General features: G+C 36.1%; 1 protein-coding gene across 1 annotated transcript in view; it reads right to left on the bottom strand.

The window, feature by feature from the left end:
• The window catches only part of LOC145662312 (catalase-like), a 102476-nt gene that overhangs the window by 21602 nt on the left and 59269 nt on the right, over nucleotides 1-21605 (bottom strand). Inside the window, exons 4-6 of the mRNA XM_081727759.1 lie at nucleotides 12174-12353; nucleotides 4575-4766; nucleotides 175-327 (exon numbers count right to left, since the gene is read on the bottom strand). Coding sequence (XP_081583885.1) covers nucleotides 175-327; nucleotides 4575-4766; nucleotides 12174-12353 — 525 coding nt within the window. The remainder of the gene's footprint in view (nucleotides 1-174; nucleotides 328-4574; nucleotides 4767-12173; nucleotides 12354-21605) is intronic.

Here is a 21605-nt window from a genome sequence, read left to right as displayed (position 1 = left end):
AAATCATTGTAAGTTTCACAGCACGAAAAATACGACTGCTATTATAGACCCTTGAAAGTAGATTGAATATTAGAAAGAAGTTTCTGTTAGATATCTGCTAATGACAGTAAAATTCTTTCGATACTGATAACAAGACGTTATGAGGCAATCAATGGATCATTCCAGTTTACATACCTGCAACATTTTATCAGGACTATGTTCAATTCCGGGTATTAGGTTGGAAACACAGAAAGCAATTTGTTCCACTTCAGCAAAGAAGTTGGTTGGATTTCTGTTCAAAACAAGTTTTCCGACGGGAATAAGTGGAAACTCTCTTTGAGGCCATACCTAAGTCACAAAAAAATAAATTGTTAGAATAATGGTGTAGAAACAATTCAACGTGTCATTTGAAGAAGACAAACATCTTACTTTTGTCAAAATGAAGTTTTATAACCAATATCTACATATTCAAAAAAAAAAAAAAAAGTTATCCACTTTATCCATTAGGAAATAAATTTTCAATGACATCGTTTTGACTAACGATTGTATTCAATGGCATAATAACACGAATTTAAAGATACAAAATATATTTGACCAGCAGAAAATTTTGTTTATCAAAATCAGCTAAACGGAAGAGTTCATTTCTTGAATTGGCACGTCTAATTTGTGAAAAACAGCTTAGTCATATTTCTGACATAACATATAAACAATAAGTTTGTTTAAAATATAATCCGAAAATTTTGTTAAGCCATTTGAATAATTTTCTTTTTAGATCAAAAGATCCAATATATCTTAATCAAAAATGTTCTTGTAAGCCTTATATCTGGAAAACTACATATAGTGTAGCCAAACTCAAACTATCATTTAACTCAGTATAATGTGCTTATTCTGTAGTTAATACGAAAATTCGATTTAGGGGCCGTTCAAAAATGTTGTGGCCTCTGATCCGAAAACTAATTATTGGCCAAGACCGCAATCTTTTGATGCATTTTCTTTGGACACATTCTTAAAATTCTTGGCCAAGATCAAAATCTTTTGATCCATTTTTTTGGGGGGGAGGGGGTGTCATTCATAAAAATCTTGTTTGTTAACATAACAATATGGTCCAGTTTTGACTTGATTAAATGTTTCGTAAGTCCAACCAAATATTTCCATTAAATAAATGAACAGAACAAGGAGTGAACAAAGAAATTCATAAAAGAGACCAGTGATAGGCAAACATCAATGACGCAGATACGCTACTCGTGGATCGTGTACACTGCAACGTTTATTTATCCCATTCCACTACTTCGTCTCCTCTCCTTTACTCTATGTATTCTCAACGTTTATTCCCTGATCATAAAAGCGTGCTCCGACGTTATACAAAAGCCAGTTGGAAACAGTAGCATAGGTAGGAATTTTGTTGGCAGGGACCTTATTGTTGTTTTATTTATCTATCTATCTAGATAAATGGATAGATAGATAATATGCGTTTGTATGTGTTTGTCAAGGAAGACATTTAGGATAAAATGTCTACTACTAGTAATAATACTATTAATAAAACTAGTAATAAAACGAAATACAATAAATTAGTTAATGTAATAAATTTGTATAAAATGTTGAACTGCATTTGCGAGGTAAGAGAAATAACCACAAAATAAATCCAAAATTCTGGCTTTTAGGGATGCGCACGAGACGAGTCGAGACAGGATTTTCCTGACAAAATTCGAGTCGAGACTCGAGACACGGCTTTTCCAATAGAAAAATATACATTTTTCGAGTCGAGACATCACTTTTACAGCACATTTTCGAGACGAGACAGCCACAAATCTTGTCTCGTGCGCATCCCTACTGGATTTGATAAATGAATTAAAACTAAATAAACAATGAGCACTGATCAAGCCTAAAATATTCATTAGTAATAAATGGTCCAAGAGTCGACAAAAAATTACAAACATCTAAATATCAAAGTACATTGTCAGAACGCTTTCGTTGGTCCGGCTCCCCTGGCCCCCTTCCCTGCGCCACTGGTTGGAAGTACTGTTCCCCACGTGACGAAAAACAAGACAATCCTCGTTTTGTTTTCGAGATCAGAATCGAGACGCGACGAGAATTTCACGAGACTCTCGAGTAACACTAGTTCACCCTATCCTTAGGCCCGTTACACAGTCAAGCGGAGCTCCGCGCTCCGCGTCCCGTCTTCCGCCCTCCGCACTACGCGTGTGTGCTTACACAGTCATCCGTAGCTACGCGCTACGCGTCACGTGATTATATACAGGATTCTTCTCAGTCAGTGTTGCGAGTCAACATAAAAAGTTCAAAACGACAATAGTGGCATCTTAATATTTCTGTAAGAAGAGAAAACGAACACAGAAAAATAAATGTCTCAAGATTCACTCCTTAGTTTCTCAAAGAAGTTTGAAGGGAGCTTTACGTCTGTGTATATAGATTTGCGAGAAGACGAGAAGTACTTCAATAATTTCCGTACGTCAATTCAGTCGTTTGATGACCTAATTGAAAAAGAAAAAAATCCATCGAAATTATAAAAATGCAATTTAAATAAAATTCATATGCACGCTCTTAAAATACAGCACTTAACAGATACTGTTTTTGAACAAATGAAAATAACCTATGTTTGTACATTTGGTTAGAACTTCACATCCAATCAACTATTTAATAGTAGAGATAAATTATTTGCCTCAATTTATCTTTTTTCATTGCCCATACCTTCATTTTTACAAAAAAAAAAAAAAATCTTTTACATATCTCGTTCCATGCCTGTTCACGAATGTCACGCTTTTTGTATTCCTCACAAGAGGGATCCCATTAACATGGTGTTAATTTAACCTCCGTGATAATTGAAACAAACTGAAATTTGTTGAAAGAAAGTCCAAAAATTACAATAGTCACGTACTGTTAACAGTGGTATATTAGAGGCACCACATATACAGATGCAATTAAGCAAAGACATTAATTGAAAGTTCCAATTAAACGAAGACAATATAGCTAAATTAAAAATAACACTAAACAATACGAAAATAGTATTATAGAACAGTATAAAATATTATTTAGCAACTCACTATCAAAAATAAGAAAAGAAATCTGGATCAATTTGCATTTTGCTTTTGCTACCATGCACGTTTCTTTTTAAATTTTAAAGAGAAGTGGCTGCTCCGCGCGCGGAGTTCCGCTTGACTATGTAAGCACCCATTTGCTCAATGGCCTTATCTGCTTCGCGGAGCGCGGATAGGGCCACGCGGAGGCTGCTCCGCGCGCGGAGGCCTCCGCGTGACTATGTATGCACCCATAAGAATCAATAGAACAATCTTGCCACGCGGGACTCCGCGCGCGGAGCTTCGCGTGACTGTGTAACGGGCCTTAGATTACAAGAACTGTTTTATAGTTGTATGATTCATAGTAAAAAAAAAAAAAAACACTATAAATTGATACACTAATTGTTGGGGAACACAATAAGGAGGATTTATCAACCTTTAAAAATACAGAAGTCATTTACACAATATAATCGAATAATAAATATAGTTTATATGCTCTTATATCACACCCTTTCTGGACCTATCGTGATACAGAAGGATTTTCATCTTTCTTCTTCTTCATTACGAAATGGGGCCATAAATTTTGCACATAAATTTACAAAACGAATGGAGAAATATTCGAGACGAGATGGGAAACAAATCTTTGAGAATCGAGACGAGACAACTGTACTTCTCGTCTGTCTCGTGAGGAATTCTTGTTGTAAGTGACTACTCAAAACCATTGAAGAAAAATCTAATGCTGATGTTATGCGTGTAACCATGGACGGTTGCGTGCAACACGTGCATTTACACGGGGCGTACTTAAATTTACTAAGCTGACTTATTTGAATACTACATTCATAAATCACGTTTAGGTCACATTACTTTGAGGTCACATGAACGGTGCTAAGCATATGCTGAAACAAATCCCAGCATGAATTGCTTGATTTGTCAAATACAAGAACTCAATTCTCGAACAGTAACGAACACCTGTTCCATTTGATATGAAAACTAGTCTTGTCTTTGTCACAAAGAAGTTCCTTATCATTGAAGATAGAAACAAGTTTTTTTTTTTAATTTTTTTAACAGATGTAGAAGGAAAACCAAGAAATAAAGATAAAAGAGCTAGTTGCACTGGAATTGCAAACTGATATATTAAGATTGAAGCTCGATATTGTATTCTATATATTTAAAAAAAAATACCATATTTTCTCTGTACATGTGTTTACTTTCTCATTCATTAACGTAATATATTAGTATTTAAAGAAAAAAACGGACACAACGAGGTTGTGTTTGTAATGTTTAGGCTTTCTGCGTGCAAGTGCGTTTTCCCTCCCCTTCGTTGTTTATGTTGGGATAGTATACTTAAAGTCGTGGTTTTGAAGATTTCTATTTCTAGTTATTTCTAGAGAAAGAAGGTTGGCAAATGATGTCATTGGAAGCGGCAGGAAATTGCCTAGGGCCAGCGCTGCGCGTAATTTACATAATTTGTTTATGTACTATATTGTGTAAACATACGAATAACGAAATAATTGGACATTTAGAACTACGTTCCTTTCTTTTCATACTGAAGAATTATTTTACCTTTGTAACATCAAAAGGATTCCATCGATGATTGTCTGCTTCCTGGAAAGTCATTACTTGTATATAAAACGTCCATGATGGATAATTTCCATTTGCAATAGCGTTCCAAAGATCTTGCCGAGCGTAATCAGGGTTGCAAGCTGCCAGTTGGTTAGCACTTTCTTGAGTTAAATTTTGAATGCCTTGATCAGTCTGAGAATGCAATCAAATAATATGTTGTTAAAAAGCTTTTTATTAAAGTATTCTAACATGGACATTTAACTTAAAACTTTTGCTTTAATACACTGCAGTTGCATATTATAATTATTAAACTTTACTATTACCCAATAGCATTTTGCTCTCAAGTAACCATCATGAGACTATGGCTTTATTATCATGTAGATAAAAGAATTGATTTTTTATTTTTAAATACAATATAAGGAAACCAACAGTGTGGAGATTGGAAGAGAAATCAGACAAGGGCATAGTATGTCGCCCCAATTATCCAACATTTACAGTGAATGTTTAATGAAGGAAGCATCAATGGGAATTGGAGATTTCAAGATTGGAGGGGAGATCATTAGTAAGATCAGATATGCAGATAATACAGTTATAATAGCTAGAGCTGAAGGACTACAGAAAATGATAGACAAAATACTTGTGAAAGTCATGAAAATATCACGTTGAAACGCGCCCTTACGGGTCAGAGTATAACAGAGAGAACTTGAAGAGATCAATAATTTCAAGTGCCTATCTGGGAAGTATTTTAAGGACAGATGCTTACTGTACCAAAGAGATCAGGTCAAGAATTGCCATAGCTAGTATTGTGAAGGCCTGAAAAAAAAAAAAAAAAAAAACGGAAATTAAGAAAATCAGTTGTTATGGTTTTCTCCCCCGAGCTTGAAAAAAAAACGAAAAATTGGGAAAAATTGAAAGTTTCGAATATTTTACTATATTATGCTTTTAAAATGAAAACTATTTTATGTTTACTAGTTTACAGTTAAGATCATTGAGCCCTTACATTTCTTGTATTAGAATAAGGAAATTTTGTGGCAATAAATATGTATGCACCACTCATCCAAATACTTTAAAGTTAGCACTGTGATAGAATGGAGTTATGGCTACAAAAGAAACTAAAATATAATCCTAGTCAGATTAATTAATTTAGACGCATTTAAATTATCTTAACTAATCTAATAAAGTTACCGTTTTATGGCAGAGAAGTGTTAAAATATCGGGGCCAGATTCATTTTAGTTAATATGTCAAAGCAAACATATATTTCATAGAGATATTTTCCTTGTGCTATGTAAAATTTAAGGAAATTTTTAACCGGTTAGAAAAAAAAACATTTGTTCGGAAATATTGGAGAAAACCAGAAAATGTAATTTAAAAACTATGCATTTCTTCGCCTGATGCTCGAGCCTTTATATTCCAAGTGTGTCCCTGAAGGTGCTGCTGTCGATATGTGTTTTCCCATATCTCCCTCGAAAGGGGAGGGACAAGTTGTTGTGGGTGAGATCCTTTAAGAGTCTTGATCCCGGCGAAATTAAAATACTGCTAATTTTACAGTAATTATGTGATATCTTCAACTAGATAAAAGATAATCGAAATGTGGAACAAGAGCGCCCTAGACAATATTATTTTACATGAGATACGTTATCACGACTCACTTATCTGCTCTCGATTTCGAGCCATTTTGAAAATCGGGATTTATTTTCGCGTTTTTAAACAGCTGAAAACGGAAAGCCACTAGATGATTTGTGATAACGGTACCTCACGCAAAATAATATTGTCTAGGACGCTTTTGTTCCATATTTCAATTATCTTTTATCTATTTGAAGATATCACATAATTACTGTAAAATTAGCGGTCTTTTAATTTCGCCGGGATGAAGAATCTTAATAGTTGGATGCGGACAGGGTTCTTTCCCCAAAGCAAAGGGAAGTTTCCTTCCTGGGAAGTCGACGGAGGTAAGGCCGAAGAATGTTTCGCTATGTTTCCGAGGGCACACTTGAAATAGAAACGCTCTAATCTTAGCTGCTGTAGCATGTCTGCATCATATATACAATGTATTTCTCTAGCAGGTAAAATACTTAAAGCAACAGGTTTTAATTTTCATTTTTAGTTTTCTAATTTCTGATCAAATCCCTCATTATTATTTGTATATTTTTGGAATAACTGAAAAAGAGATATGATCTTATTTACACATACACCGCACAAGTGAATAGAGTTGAGCAGCGAGAACTATATTAAAGGGTTCAATATGTGAAACTTCTGTTCGTTATTATTACAGACTAACAGAATACCCGTTCTTCTCATGGGGAGAATATGTTTCATTTTGGATATAAAGGGCACCAAAACTGTCACCAATCAACTTATGGACCCCCAAAACTATGAATTCGACACTAATATTGGTCATTTTCAATTATCTTTACATATCATTATCCCCCCTTAGGAGTAATAATGAGGCTGAATTTGTATTTAAACGGCATCGACTGTTCATCTCAGCGATCCCCAAAACTATGGATTCAACACTAATAAGGTCATTTTCGATCATTTTTATATACAGGGTAGTTCAAAACAACACCGACAACGTTTTGGAGGTGATTCCTGTCACCAAAATAAGCTAAAAAGTATAGACTGAATGATGAGTGTATTGGCGAAGGTCATTTATATCTGAAACGCATACATTCCATGTCAACAATTGTCGATCCATTGCTGGATTAAGATTTTCCCAATATTTTTTTGACAACCAAGATATTCGCAGTGTTACCTAATTTCGAGACACCACCTCGTATTAGAATGCTGTGTAAACCTCTTGTGGATTCAGTAAAAACATTGCTTTTGTCTAGCTTGTATAGTTCGTTTCCTGAGAGAGTTAAATCTATCTAACTATACACCTACCCTCTCTCTTTCTCGCCTTCGGTGCGAGCGGTCCCGGGTTCGATTCCCGGTGGGGGCACTCGGAGGAAAAAGTGTAAAGAGCTTTTTCAGGCCAGCCATCCTGAATGTGATTTTCCTGGGTTTTCCTCATTTACACCAGGCAAACTCCGCGGTGATACAGTGACGACGCCAAAGGGAGCAAGGAGGCGAGCGCTCCCTGGAGGTACTCCTGCCCCCCAGCCTCCTAAAATCTTAAAATATTCTACATATATTTTATAGGTCAGTATCATAATTAATCTCATTATCACATTGTACTATCCATGCATTTACTATGTGGCAGATTAATGCTCAAGCTTTCTTCTGTGAGCGTCTGGGCATACACATATATTTCTGTGTTCTAATTTAGCGCCTTTTCTGGTCAATCTTGGTTATAGTTCTTTCTTATGATTTTTAATTAACACTGGTTGTGAGAATAGGCAACATTCTAGATGCAATTCACCTGAAAATAGAACTTTCATTGTGTCTAGCAAACAACAATTGTAGAGTTGGTCGATCTGTTTTCTTTGCATTGGATCAACTTCGATTAGAAACAAAAGAAAGACAAAACCATTAATTACAGTATATACATTAAATAACTCCTGTGTATTTGTCCAGGTTTGAAGTTTCCAGTTACACATTTTGTTTTATTTAAGGGTTCTATACTTCTCTTCTGAAACATTATTCTAAGCATTTAATATTCATAGGATGATCCTATAACAGTTTAATTTATGATAATCACAACTTAATGTTTAGAGGAGATACGAGTAAAAAGACTTGTGGTTTTCATTACTGCAAAGGATAATAGTAATAAATGTGTGAAATTAAATTGATTAGCTCCCAATAAAATGTATTGTCAGAGCTCTGATCTTTAGTTAGTAATTGGTTTGCACTAATACTCCCTTAGTTATTTTGCTTCAAAGCACCGACGTGACGTCTACCATAATGAGTAGAAATGTTCGAGATCTGCTGAAAATTCGTAGCCAGCGTTGCCAGACTCACAGCTCGGAATTATTCCAATACCTGATCGAAATTATGCTAGATTCGGTCAAGTTATGCTAGATCCTCATAATTTCTAATTCAGGAGTTTTTAAAGAAAAGAAAACCAAAGTCGAGATGCTATAACGTACCTTAAAAATACGCAGAGCGCAAAGATACGAGAATAAAACTCAATACTTCACGCAACAAATCTTTGTAACTCAACTAAACTAGTGCAGTCATTGCCAGACTCACAGCTTTTGGCTTCTAAGAAGAATAAAGAAAGAAAAATATGTCGTATAAATGAATGCAAAGTGTTTGTTTACATATTTTGAAAGAAAATGACCTCGCAGTCAAAGATTAGAAAACCCTGGTTGGAGCTACCAAAAAAATGCATCTCTGGGGTGGACTGGGTCAAAAACATGCCGAAAGTTCTTTGAGTCACCTGCATTTGTGTGCTGTATGTTTCATCAAGAAGCTTCCGTCTGCAATAAAACTCAGAAACACTAAATTGTTTTTATTCCCACGCCTCTTCTCTAAAAGTTTAGCAGCCCATACACGTAAACACATGCCTGAAGAAACAGCCCGACTTGTATGAAAAATGATAAAACCACAGGCAAGTTGATCGTGTATGGCCTCGTTCATTCATGTTAAAAGTTTTCAAAATCTTCTGAAAACATGTTTGATGTTTTTGCCGTTCTGCGTGCATGTTTACCGTGTATGGGCTCGTTCATGCAAGGTGGCTGTTTTATATTTAGGTCCGCCAATCACGACAGCGGAAGAAATCACGTGAGTCTCTCCTCCGTCGCATGCCAAGGTCGTGCAGTTGCAGAAAGAAAAAGCACATGTTGGACAGCACGTTGGTACGTGTGTGGGCAAAAAATTCTTTCAAGATGCTTGATGAAAGAAACCTTTCATACATGTTGGTAATGCAAGTGCGTGCGTCTATGGCGCGCTTATCGGTAAAGGGATGACCTCCTGCCGTTTCGAACTTGCTTCGAACAATAAGGCTGCCTGTATGGTTTACTGATTGTATGAATCAGTGGGACAGGATACATTTCTGCCGTTCTATTTCTTCCCATTACTAACTTCTTTCTCATCTCCAGGTTTTGCGACTTTTTGATAAACTTGCTGAAATTATGCTAGGTTTGGGCAGGATACTAAAAGCAAGATGCTAGATGCTAAAAACATGCAAATTATGCTAAATCTAGCATAATTATGCTAGATCTGGCAACGCTGTTCGTAGCCCAACTCAGAAGGAGTGCACGTTGAATGACGAAATTTTAGTTATTCTTTATACCGCTCCTTAGGTTCAATACATTTCCTTGTAGAGTACTCCAGTTTTTGCAAACCTGTTAAACGAATCTGGAGACATCCTCGCATTACAGTTCTTATCAGATCTAAAATGGCGTCCTTTCAAATGTTATTTGAGTTTGGGTAATAAGTAATAGTTAGACGAATCTAAATCTGGGAAATAAGGAGGATGATCTAGACATTGAAAGTTGTGTTTGTGTATGCAATGTCAGTTGTGTTTCCAGTAATTGATGGGCAAGTGCACTGCCCTGAAGGAACTGAATTCCTTTCATTTTCCTTTCAGTTTTGTCAGTAATGCAGAGATTCTGCATTAAATGTCTGACCCTTGGGCAGGTAGTCTATCAGTACGACTCCATTCTTATCAGAGAAGAATGTTGCAAGCACTTTCTCAGTCTACTTCTGTCTCTTTAACTTTTTGGGGCGAGAGGAAAATGAGTGCTACCATTCCATTGACTGTTGCTTCGTTTCAGGATTGTAGTGGTACAGCCTATTTCGTCCATGGTTTTAATTCGTGACAGAAATCGATAGGCATTCCGGTCAACATAGTAGAAGGCTTCTTTTGATCCCGCCACTCTTTCACTCTTTTGATCACTTAAGATTTCTTGGAACCCATTATGGTGAGAACTTGTGCATGCCCAAGTTATTATGAATTATGCCACCGACGCATTCCAGAGAAATGCCCATAATCTCTGACACACGTTTCGGTGAAATTCTGCAATTTTCAACTATAATATCACGAAATGTATCCATGATTTCGGAGACAGTCACTACTTTTGGTCGTTCTGGATGTAAAGCATTATCTGTTGAGAAATCGCCAGATTGAAACTGTGTCACTCACTTCTTCACCACTGTATATATAAGAGTCCTGTAGTGTTTCCTCAGGAATTTTCTCCTGTGACTTTCCATGGTAGAACAAAAAAACTTGTGATCTCGATGTTCCTGAAATTCGCTGGTTGGACACATATAATCACTTCAAATGCCTAAAAAAACACAATAAGAATTTCGTTGTTAATATGAAAATTTGTATTTGTACATATAGAGATACGTTTTTAAAAACTGTACAATTTCATCGTTCTACCTACACTCTTTCCGGGCTGAGCTATGAGTTTCGAGTTTTTCAGCAGCAACTCGTAGTAATTTCAAAGTTTCTTTTTTAATGTTTTCAGGACTTGCATAATGTAGACAGATAATTAACACACCTTTTGATGCACTGAAACATCAGCAATGTTGCCAATTCAGAGTGTTAATTTATGAAAACTACGATCTCTCTAGTTCCCCCTCACAGAGGCCTCATCCGATTAGTTATCGGTGGAAATGAAAGATTATCTTTTTCTGTTCCATAATTTCCAAGCTACTCCAACTAAACAAACTGAAAATTAACGACAGAACATCCATACGTATTAGTTATGAGTCAATTTACATGTTTTACAAAAATCATTGATTTACACCTTCACTTACATCTGGCAACACTGTGTGGTTCCTAGTGTACTTTAATCGTTGCTTCCTAGTTTTAAAATATATGCATGAGCAAAGCTTCATTTTGGTATATGATAGTCATTATTTGTGTATCGCTTCAGGTTCAAAAGTTCTATTATCCCGAACTCCGGGTTGCATTGTATATTGGACACCTTGTATAATATGAGAACAAGAAATACATGTTGTAATGTAAATCAACAAGAAGTACATGCTGTACTACAATGTAAGTCAAACGTAATAAAGCTATTATTTTCGGTACGAAAAAACCGCCCCCCTCAAAAAATGTCCTCCCCTCCTTTGTTCCCCTAAGAAATTAAAGCTGGCGTCGTCACTGGCTGGTAACTCATAGGTCCCAGGCCGCTTTGTTCCTTCCCCAATTCTTTCTCTTTCCCCGGATAGTGTGCTCGCCGGGGGACGTCATCCCTTATACGTGACGGGCTAACATGGCCTTAGATGCCTAAAGCCTAGAAATCTAATTCTTAATCCTATATATATATATATATATATATATATATATATATATATATATATATATATATATATATATACCGTATACGGTTATTGAAAAATTACAATAACAGACGAAACTCTAGGAATATCACCCTTGTAACCTTAGTTTCTAATTCTCCCTTGTACTAATAAAAAACGTACTAACCTTTTATCAGTGAACATCCTTGCACCCTGGCAAAATTTGAAATGAAAATCTGAAATTTTATGTGGAGATGGATTGCATTTTGGTGGATTTTTCTTGAAGCTAAAAAGAAAAAGCTAGTACGAATGATATTTCTTATATCCACACTGAATCTTTCTCTCCAATGTGACCCAAATTGAGTCGTGCTCTTCAATACAATAACACCTAGAATGTCTTCTGTAAATCTTTTAAATTTATTTATTTATATTGGTAAAATACTTAACTTTTTCTGACTACTTACTTTGTAGTGGAACTTGCAATAAACTGCTTCGTTATTGGCATTAACAAGTTTATAGGTATTGGATCCAAATCCATGCATATGACGGAAGCCATCTGGAATCCCTCTATCAGTATACATAAAACAAATTTGATGTGTGCTTTCCGGCCGAAGGGTGACAAAATCCCAGAACTGATTAGCGTCCTAAAGACAAGACATGGATGGTTACATGATTAGACAAAGAAAAAGAAATAAATTTAAACGACCAGATAATACGATATATTTACCAGCGATGATATACGCAAGGGGGTTCTGAGTTTTAAGCTCTCTCTTTAAAATATATTATTGAAAAATAAAAGATATTAAAATGTTGATACAAAAGTAGCACGTGTCCTGAAATAAAATGAATTTGGTACTTGACGGAAGTTGTATACACCACTACTACTAGTAATAAAAAGGTATAAAGAGGTGTGTGTACGTCATTGTTAACAGTAGTAAAAGAAGGTAAAAGGAGGTCTGTATACGCCATTGTTATAAGCAGTAGAATAAGGTAAATTTTTTAGAGTAGTTTCCAACATACGTCGCAGCTCAATCAGCCAAGTCGGCTATATCACTAAAATTGTTATTAGTTTACAATATGAACAGAATGGCCCGATGCAAGATGGACAATTAGGCTCTTAGAAGTATATTTGTTTTACACACTTTCAATGTAATTAAAGAGGAGAAGCGGCTACAAAATTTTTAAATTGTAAAACATACAATTGAAGATTGTAAGAAACGTGAATTTGTCTAAAGTAATAAATTGTAAAAAGTAAAAATAAATAAATAAATAAATAAATAAATAAAAATAAAAATTGGGAGCAGAACTTCCCTATACTTATCCACTATAGCGCCATTTTCATCCTATCTCTGTTTTTCAATCAATTGATTTACATTACGAGGTATTGTATTTTTCTTTTTCTTTGAAATGAATGAAGATTTCAAATTCATAGACTTTAATTTCACAGAGTTATTCTTCAATCCTATTTACATGTCCTTAGCTTAGGTTATTTTTTTTAAAATCATATTGCAAATAATCGTCGACATGATCGATTTTACAGGTTAAATTAGATGATCTACCAATGATCTAGAATTATAATAATAATAAATAATAACAGTAATAACATAATACATATCATTAATATAAAAGTTACTAGGATTATAAAAATACGAGGGCTGTCCAGAAAGTGCCAGTCGTTTTGGTCTATCGCGGCAGTGGGCAATGCTAGAGCCGCCATCTTGGTGTCAGAACATTGTCACACTCAGTACGCATCCTGCTGTGGTAGCGTGAGGACTGTCATGCTCTTTCTGTGCTTTCTGTGACGTGATACAATGCGCGAAGCAATAGAAAATCCCGCCTGTTGTGAGGTGTGTTCTGCGATTAAGTTTTCGTTGGCAAAAAAGCCACAAGCCAATTGAAATTGATCGCCAACTGTGTGCATCGGAGAAAGCTTAGCGCGAAGGAGTTTTTTTCATGATAACGCACGTCCAAGCGTACCCGAAAGATCTTGGATGGTTTTGGATGGGAGCTGTTCGATCACCCACCATACACCCCGGATTTGGCGCCGAGCAACTACCACCTCTTCCCAGCGATATAGACATGGCTCGCTGCACAACGCTTTGATACTGACGCCGAACTGAATCCCGGTGTCAGCCAGTGGTTGAAATCGCAAACGGTAGATTTCTACCGCGACGGTAGTGAAAAACTTGTGCCACAGTATAAGTATCTTAATTTGCATGGCGACTATGTGGAAAAATATCTTAAGACTGTACCTTTCAAATGTATATAATACAATTTGGTTTGTTCATTTTGTTACTTTTCATTTCAAAACGTCTGTTACTTTTTGGACAGCCCTAGTACAAACAATTTTTGTACATTTATCAGACAAAATTTAATTCTGTGTTTTCTACAAGTCCAGACCGTGTTTGAATTTTTCTTTAAAATTATGAAAGTAAGAACAAGTTAAATTACTGAAAGCGAAAACTAAAGAAAATGTTCAAAATTAATAATAGGAAAGATATAATGATAATTAGAAAGTTGCTGCAAAAATATGTACGGTAGCAGCTACACTTATACAACGAAATTTGATTATTATTATTATTATTTTTTGTAAAGATTAAGTCGTTGATAACTTCTACTCAATTCTATAAACACCCGTCGTGGATATAAATAGATGTCGACAGTCAATGTTTTAAAATTTCAACAAAGTCAATTGTACCAAATTGTAGGAAAAAGTTTTCAAGAGTTACAGTACAAACTGCAACCAAAATGGCACGAACGTAAGTTCGACATCCCCTGTGTCAAATTAGAATGTTTAAACACTTGAATCGTTACGAAAAGAAACTTGAGATTGACGCCAATTTGTTTTACTTGAAAAGCATACTGTCAAAATTTGTATTAAAACAAAAGATCTAAAATTAGAATATTTTATAGTAGGAAACTTGCATGAAAGATGAATTAAATACTCAGTTAGTCGTTGGCCATCTTCCCAGAATTCCTTGATAATCTCTTTAATCTATGACTTATTAACGAAGAGAAAAGATGCTTGCCAACAATAGGATTAAGACTTTTTTCATCAGGATAAAATGTTGAGAGAGATTATGTTTGTGACATGGGGTGAATTTTTACCAATAACGAAAGTTTTAAATCTTTACCAATATCTTCTAGTTCCTTTTATAGTCCTTACGTTTCGATTTCCGGTTTTTTAAAGTCCCATATCAGACCGAAGTAAGCCATGAGAAAAATATTACTTTAATTGTATAATATTAAATGGTATCACAAGCGACCTCATGTTTCCAATGCATTTATAGTATACAATTGTAAGCTAATTATTACTGTATCATAGTTCGATTCTTGTACATCTCTGTTCGGGAAGACACATATTACTGTAACAGGGTTCGATCCTTGTACACCCCTGTTCGGAATAAGCCATTTATTAATATACCGGCTTGAAGTCCCTGTGAGGGAATAGCCATATATTACTGTATCAGTGTTCGTGTCCTGCAGTTCCCTAGGAGGGCTTAGGCATTTACAACAATCCGGGATTCGATCCTCTATGTTTTGGACGTCTGCTTTAGACTTTAATAACAGTTTGACTCTTTTGCCAAAGCCGACCATATAGCCACTGGACAACAAGTCTCAGAGTTCGGGTCAGAACATTCTGGAAAATGCATTCAATGCCGATGCAATTTAATATTGTGAAAATTATTATGTTGCATAGGCATTAGTTATTTATGCTGAAAAAAAAATAAATTAGATTATCTCAAACTAGAAAATATAAATTTATACCATGATAATTCTCTTGATAAAGGGTATGGAAGATTTCACTTTCACTTTAATACACAACACTGAAACTACACAAACACATGTTACATTGCATTTTGGCACTTTAATTCAAATAATTGAATATGGTAAACTTTAACACTTGGCCCAATTATTCTTATTACAATCGTGGAAGGCGCGGTAGTCGCGGGTCACCGGTTGAACTTCACTACATCGTTAGTTTTGTAATTTCGCACTGTCACTTTTCACTCACGTTGATGCTGAAGGAAAATTATTTTTGGTGGTTCCAGGGGGATGTCCTTAAGGTTGGGGGTGAAGTCCCTCACTTTCCGTTTATCTTCTTTTGGGTGGTCTTGAAATTTCTTCACTGCGCTGCTACTCCTTTAGATTTAGCTTTTGAGAGTTGCACTAATGATATTTTATATTATTCTGAATTATGCAGACGTACGTGAACAGCATTTTAGGCTTAGTTTTGACTTCGTACTCTTTGTACAATTGTGCTTAGCTGAAGCAAAATATTATTTTGTAGGCACTGCTGTTTATATGCTGTTAACACACCAGAAACAATTGTCAGACTAACTTAATTTTTCTCTCCGCCTCCTCGTGTTTCTACGCAGGGGACAGGCTCACAATGCAGCCTGGTGGTGTCAAAGCTAAAAATAACTATGACAACCCATAGGCAGGAATTTTTTGGAGACGAAGTTTGCTCCCTGTGCTGAATTTTAGCACCTTATTTGGAGAGACGAGAGGATCACCAAGATTTCTGTCGCAGACACGACGCACACACACATATGCATATTCATCTGTTTGCTGACAGAAAAATTCTTAAGAGTGCTTTTATACGAGGTTTATTTAAACGTTAAAAATTTCTTCATTAATATTCGATGAGCTAGACCATATGGTTATATAATAAACATATACTAGTAAGGTAATAGTTATTAAATGATTAGAGATAAGTTGGAAATACGTCAACTCTGTGTTTGTGGTGAAAAGTTACCCCAAAACGATATTCATATGACTCTCATCCTATTAATCCTATTTAAAAAAATATAGACCTGACTCCAAGATGGTGGACTTCGAGATGGTAGTCATCATGATACTATACAGCAATAGATGCAGCCCTACGTCCATTTATAGTTTACTTTAAAATTCGAAACACCTATTCTAGCGACTTTCAGAGATGAATTTAGCGACATTTTGTGAATAAGAGTTGGCAATAGTGATCTTTGATCCTCTGAAATTCCTTTCACTATCGACGTTATTTTCATTACAGTTTCCGTTTGAATCTCTATCAGAAACCGAAAGCAAGCAGCCGAAAAAAAAAAAAAGAAAAGAAAGAGAAAACTCGTTTAAGTAACTATTTCCTATTCTATATATTCGAAATTAATAAGTGTAAATTAAATTATAGTTACTCGACATGTTTCTTGCATGTGAGAAGAACTAGATGAGCTTCATCATAAACAAAGACAATTTTTTCTCCTTCAACTGTTATCAGACTGCTTTTCAACAGTTTCTCAAACTCTACTCTCAAACATCATTTAACAAAGTACATAGGCCAGAGTGACCGTAAGCTTAGATCACTTAAGAAGGTCTAAATACAGTGGCGTCAGAAGTACTTTTCAGCTGGGGGCAAACTGGTTTTGAACTACTGTCTTCGAAATAGACGCGGGAATGTGACATAGGTAAGATAATACGAATATATGTTTGTAATGTAACATGGTTGGATAATAATAATAATAATAATAATAATAATAATAATAATAATAATAATAATAATAATAATAATAATAATAATAATAATAATAATAGTAATAGTAATATAATGCAGCTATAAAGAATTTCATGAGGGTAAAATTTCCATCTACGAGAAGCATCTTGGTTTATATCTTTAAGATGAATAAATCCAGTGCCAGTTTTGTTCTGGATTCTGGTATGGTGCAAACATTTTCAGCCAATTAAATCACAGTTAAAAACATTTAAAATAGTTAAAATTATACTACTTACAAAAAATGTCTGTTGGTAACTACAATTTTTACTATTTTATATACATATCTTTAACTGTGTTGTAAATGCCCACACGGACATTATTCGGACAACGGAGTCCACTTTTCTAATGTGCTCTGAATTTGTCTGCGACCTTTATCCAGTTCTTGAACCTTATGGCGAGAAAAGTCAATTCAGTTCCTTGCATCACCATTTTACCCTCAAATGATATGCCTTATACAATCAAAACACAAAACATAATATCTGACTATCTTAATGTAACCAGGGAATTTATGAAACCATTCCTCGCGACAAGATCGGCGTGCAGTTCGTGAAAAATTGAAACCCTTAGTCGGCTAAGTTTTATTTTCTAAAACAGGAATTTCGACTTCCTTTTTTGAATGAGAATTTTGTCCAGTAATGTCAATACTTATTTAGGAGCTCTTCATATATGCGAGGCGCTCGCCGCAAATTTACGCGACGAGGGAAAGCAGCCCCCTCTCCCTGCTAGAAAGCGGCGCGGCAGATTGCCACGTATAGCCAAGTGGGACATTATAAGCAATGGAACTATTCACATATAGGCAGCGATCTGCCACTTGGCTGTTGAGGGAGGGAGTAAGTGTTGCCAGGAAAGAGTAGAGAGTGGTTGCGATAATATGGATGTGTGTGTGATTTATGTGTATATATGAATGTGTGGAGCGTGTGTGTATGTTTTTATGTTCTAGCTTAGGACACCTGGAGAGTTTTTAATCAACCCTATTACATACAATATACGGGAGAAGATGACATGTTAAAATAATCGAAAATGACCGATACTACCGAAGTGTCGAAGCCATAGGTGATACAAATTATTTTTTTTCTATGTAATAGAAGATTGGGATAAATGTGCTGGTAGCGCTGGGCAAATGAGCTTGTAATTCTATAAATTTCTGGTGCCCCAAAATGAAATATATACTATCAAATATTTCAACAATATTACATATTTCAGTGTCTTTTGCTATATATTTATGTACTATATATATATATATATATATATATATATATATATATATATATATATATATATATATATATATATATATATATGGGTTGGATAAAAAATTTAAACTGTTTGCAAAAGTGTGAAAATCATACCTAGTATGGTATGAGGCCTCCTTTTGCGTCCAAAACAGCTTGGATCCGACGTGGAATGGACGTATGCAGCTCCTGAATCGTGGTGTGTGGAATTTTGTACCATTGTTCCTCCAAAACATGCTCCAGTTCCTTAAGAGTTGCTGGTGGAGAGTAATGAGACCGAACACGCCTTTCTAACTCAGACCACAATGGCTCAATGATGTTCAGATCTGATGATTGAACCCAGGAGAGTGTGATAGCTCCTGGTCATGCTCCTCAAACCATGATTTCACGGTTTTTCAGCGTGATAGGGTGCCAAATCATCTTGGTAGATGCCATCACCACCAGGGAACAATATTTAGGCCATGGGTAGAATCTGGTCCTCCAAAATAGCCTCATACGCCTTAGCATTCATCATTCCATGCCGGGCTATGATGGGACCTGCGGAAAACCACGATATTACTACCCATCCTGTAACAGAACCACCCCCATGCTTTACAGTTGGGAGCAGACAGTCTGTATCATAGGTCTGCGACGTTGTTCTTCATATGTAAACACGACCGGTTGTTGAAAACAATGTGAAGGTCGATTCATCGGACCACATTACGTGTTTCCACTGCCCATGAGTCCACGCCTTGTGGTCCTTGCACCACTGGATACGCCTCTTTACTGCTGTGACTAGCGGTCCTGCCATGAATTTTCATTTAATGCAGTTCCCGTCGCACTGATTTCGATGAATCCGGGTTCTCTAGGCCGGAATTGAGTTCAGACGTAATTTTCATTTCAGTGCTCTTCTTTGTAGCTGCTACAATCCGTTTTAATGCCTCCGGTCCCTCTCTGACAGGATTGTCCTTCGACCCCTGTTGTGCTTTGCAGACGTCGTTTGCCCATGAATTGTGTATGCCCTCGTGACATTGGACACAGTGCCTTTTGGTACCCCCACAATGTTCGCCACTGTTGCCACTGAAGCTCCAACCGGACGGGCACCAACGATCATGCCTGTTTGGAAGTCTGTCAGGTCGCCCATAGTAGTAGGCCCCGGCGTATGTCCAGCTGAGTCAGCAAACATTTTTGTGACGTCATAGGTCAAAGGTCAATGACCTGGCCCGGGGTCAATGACCTAGGGATACATAGGACCACCCCCTCTAAATTTTGGCAGGGGTACCTTGGCCCACCCTCTAAATTTTGGCAGGGGTACATAGAACCACCCCCCTTAAATTTTGGAAATTGCAATATCTAAAAATTTGGTATGGTAGCCTAGGACCATAGTATGTACCTCTATCAGTATTGGGTGTCTATGTCGTTCCCTTTCATGGGTAAAAAATTGCCAAAAATTCAAATTTCGGGGGTTTTTGAAATTATTTATCCCCTTTGATGAGGTATTATTACCGTATATAATTATATGGGCGTATACAGGGGTCCATTACCTTTCATAAGACATGGGTATATTAATGCACTCCTTGAAAAATTTGGGAGGGGTACTTTGGCCCACCCCTTAAATTTTGGAAATTGACCAATTTAAACATTGAGTATTATAGTATAGGACCCTAATATGTATTATGATAAATTTGGATGGTCCACCTCGTTCCCTTTTAGGGGTACAAAATTGCCAAAAATATAAACGTAAGCAATACGTTATACCACGTGTTTGGTTTTTGGTCGATTTTATCCCCTTTGATGAGGTGTTATTATCTTATATAGTTATATGGTCATGTATAGGGGTCCATTCCCTTTCATAAGATATGTGTATATTTGTGCACCCCTTTAAAAATTTGGGAGGGGTACCTTGGCCCACCACCTTAAATTTTAGAAATTGCCCAATTTAAACATTTGGTATTATAGTACTGGACCGTAACATGTATTATGATAAATTTGGGTGGTCCACCTCATTCCGTTTTAGGGGTACAAAATTGCCAAAATATAAACGTAAGCAATACGTTGTACCACGTGTTTGTTCTTTTGGCCCATTTTATACCTTTTGATGAGGTCCTATTACCTTATATAGTTATATGGTTATGTATAGGGATCTATTTCCTATCATAAGATATAGGTACATTTGTGCACCCCTTTAAAAATTTGGGAGGGGTACCTTGGCCCACCCCTTCATTTTTAGAAATTGCCCATTTTACACATTTGGTATAATAGTATAGTACCCTAATATATATTACTATAAATTTGGGTGGTCCACCTCGTTCCCTTTCATGGGTACGAAATTGCCAAATTTTTAGTACAACCACGTGTTTCGTTTTTGACCTAATTTATATTACTATAAATTTGGGTGGTCCACCTCGTTCCCTTTCATGGGTACGAAATTGCCAAATTTTTAGTACAACCACGTGTTTCGTTTTTGACCTAATTTATTCCCTTGGATGAGGTCCTATTACCTTATATGGTTGTATGGTTATGTATAGGAGTCCATTACCTATCATAAGACATAGGTACATTTGTGCACCCCGGGAGGGGTACCTTGGCCCACCCCTTTAATTTTGGAAATTGCCCAATTTAAACATTTGGTATTATAGTACAGGACCCTAATATGTATTATGATAAATTTGGATTGTCCACCTCGTTCCCTTTTAGGGGTACAAAATTGTCAAATTTTAGTACAACCACGTGTTTGGTCTTTTGGCCCAATTTATCCTCTTGGATGAGGTCCTATTACCTTATATAGTTATATGGAGATATACAGGGGTTCATTACCTTTCATAAGATATGGGTATATTTGTGCACCCCTTTAAATTTGGGTGGAGTACTTTGGCCCACCCCCTTCAAGTTTGGAAATTGCCCAATTGAAACATTTGGTATAATAGTATAGGACCCTAATATATATTATGATATCCCTTTTAGGGGCACAAAATTACCAAATTTTACTACAACCACGTATTTGGTATTTTGGCTCATTTTATCACCTTGGATGAGATCCTATTACCTTATATAGTTATATGGACGTATACAGATGTCCATTTCCTATTATAAGACATAGGTACATTTGTACACCCCTTTAAAAATTTGGGAGGAGTACCATGGCCAATCTTTTA

This window comes from Thermobia domestica, chromosome 10, assembly GCF_964235325.1.
Source record: "Thermobia domestica chromosome 10, izTheDome1.hap1.1, whole genome shotgun sequence".
Taxonomy (NCBI): domain Eukaryota; kingdom Metazoa; phylum Arthropoda; class Insecta; order Zygentoma; family Lepismatidae; genus Thermobia; species Thermobia domestica.
Note: the sequence above shows the minus strand (reverse complement) of the source record. Positions and strands in the feature narration are given on the sequence as shown.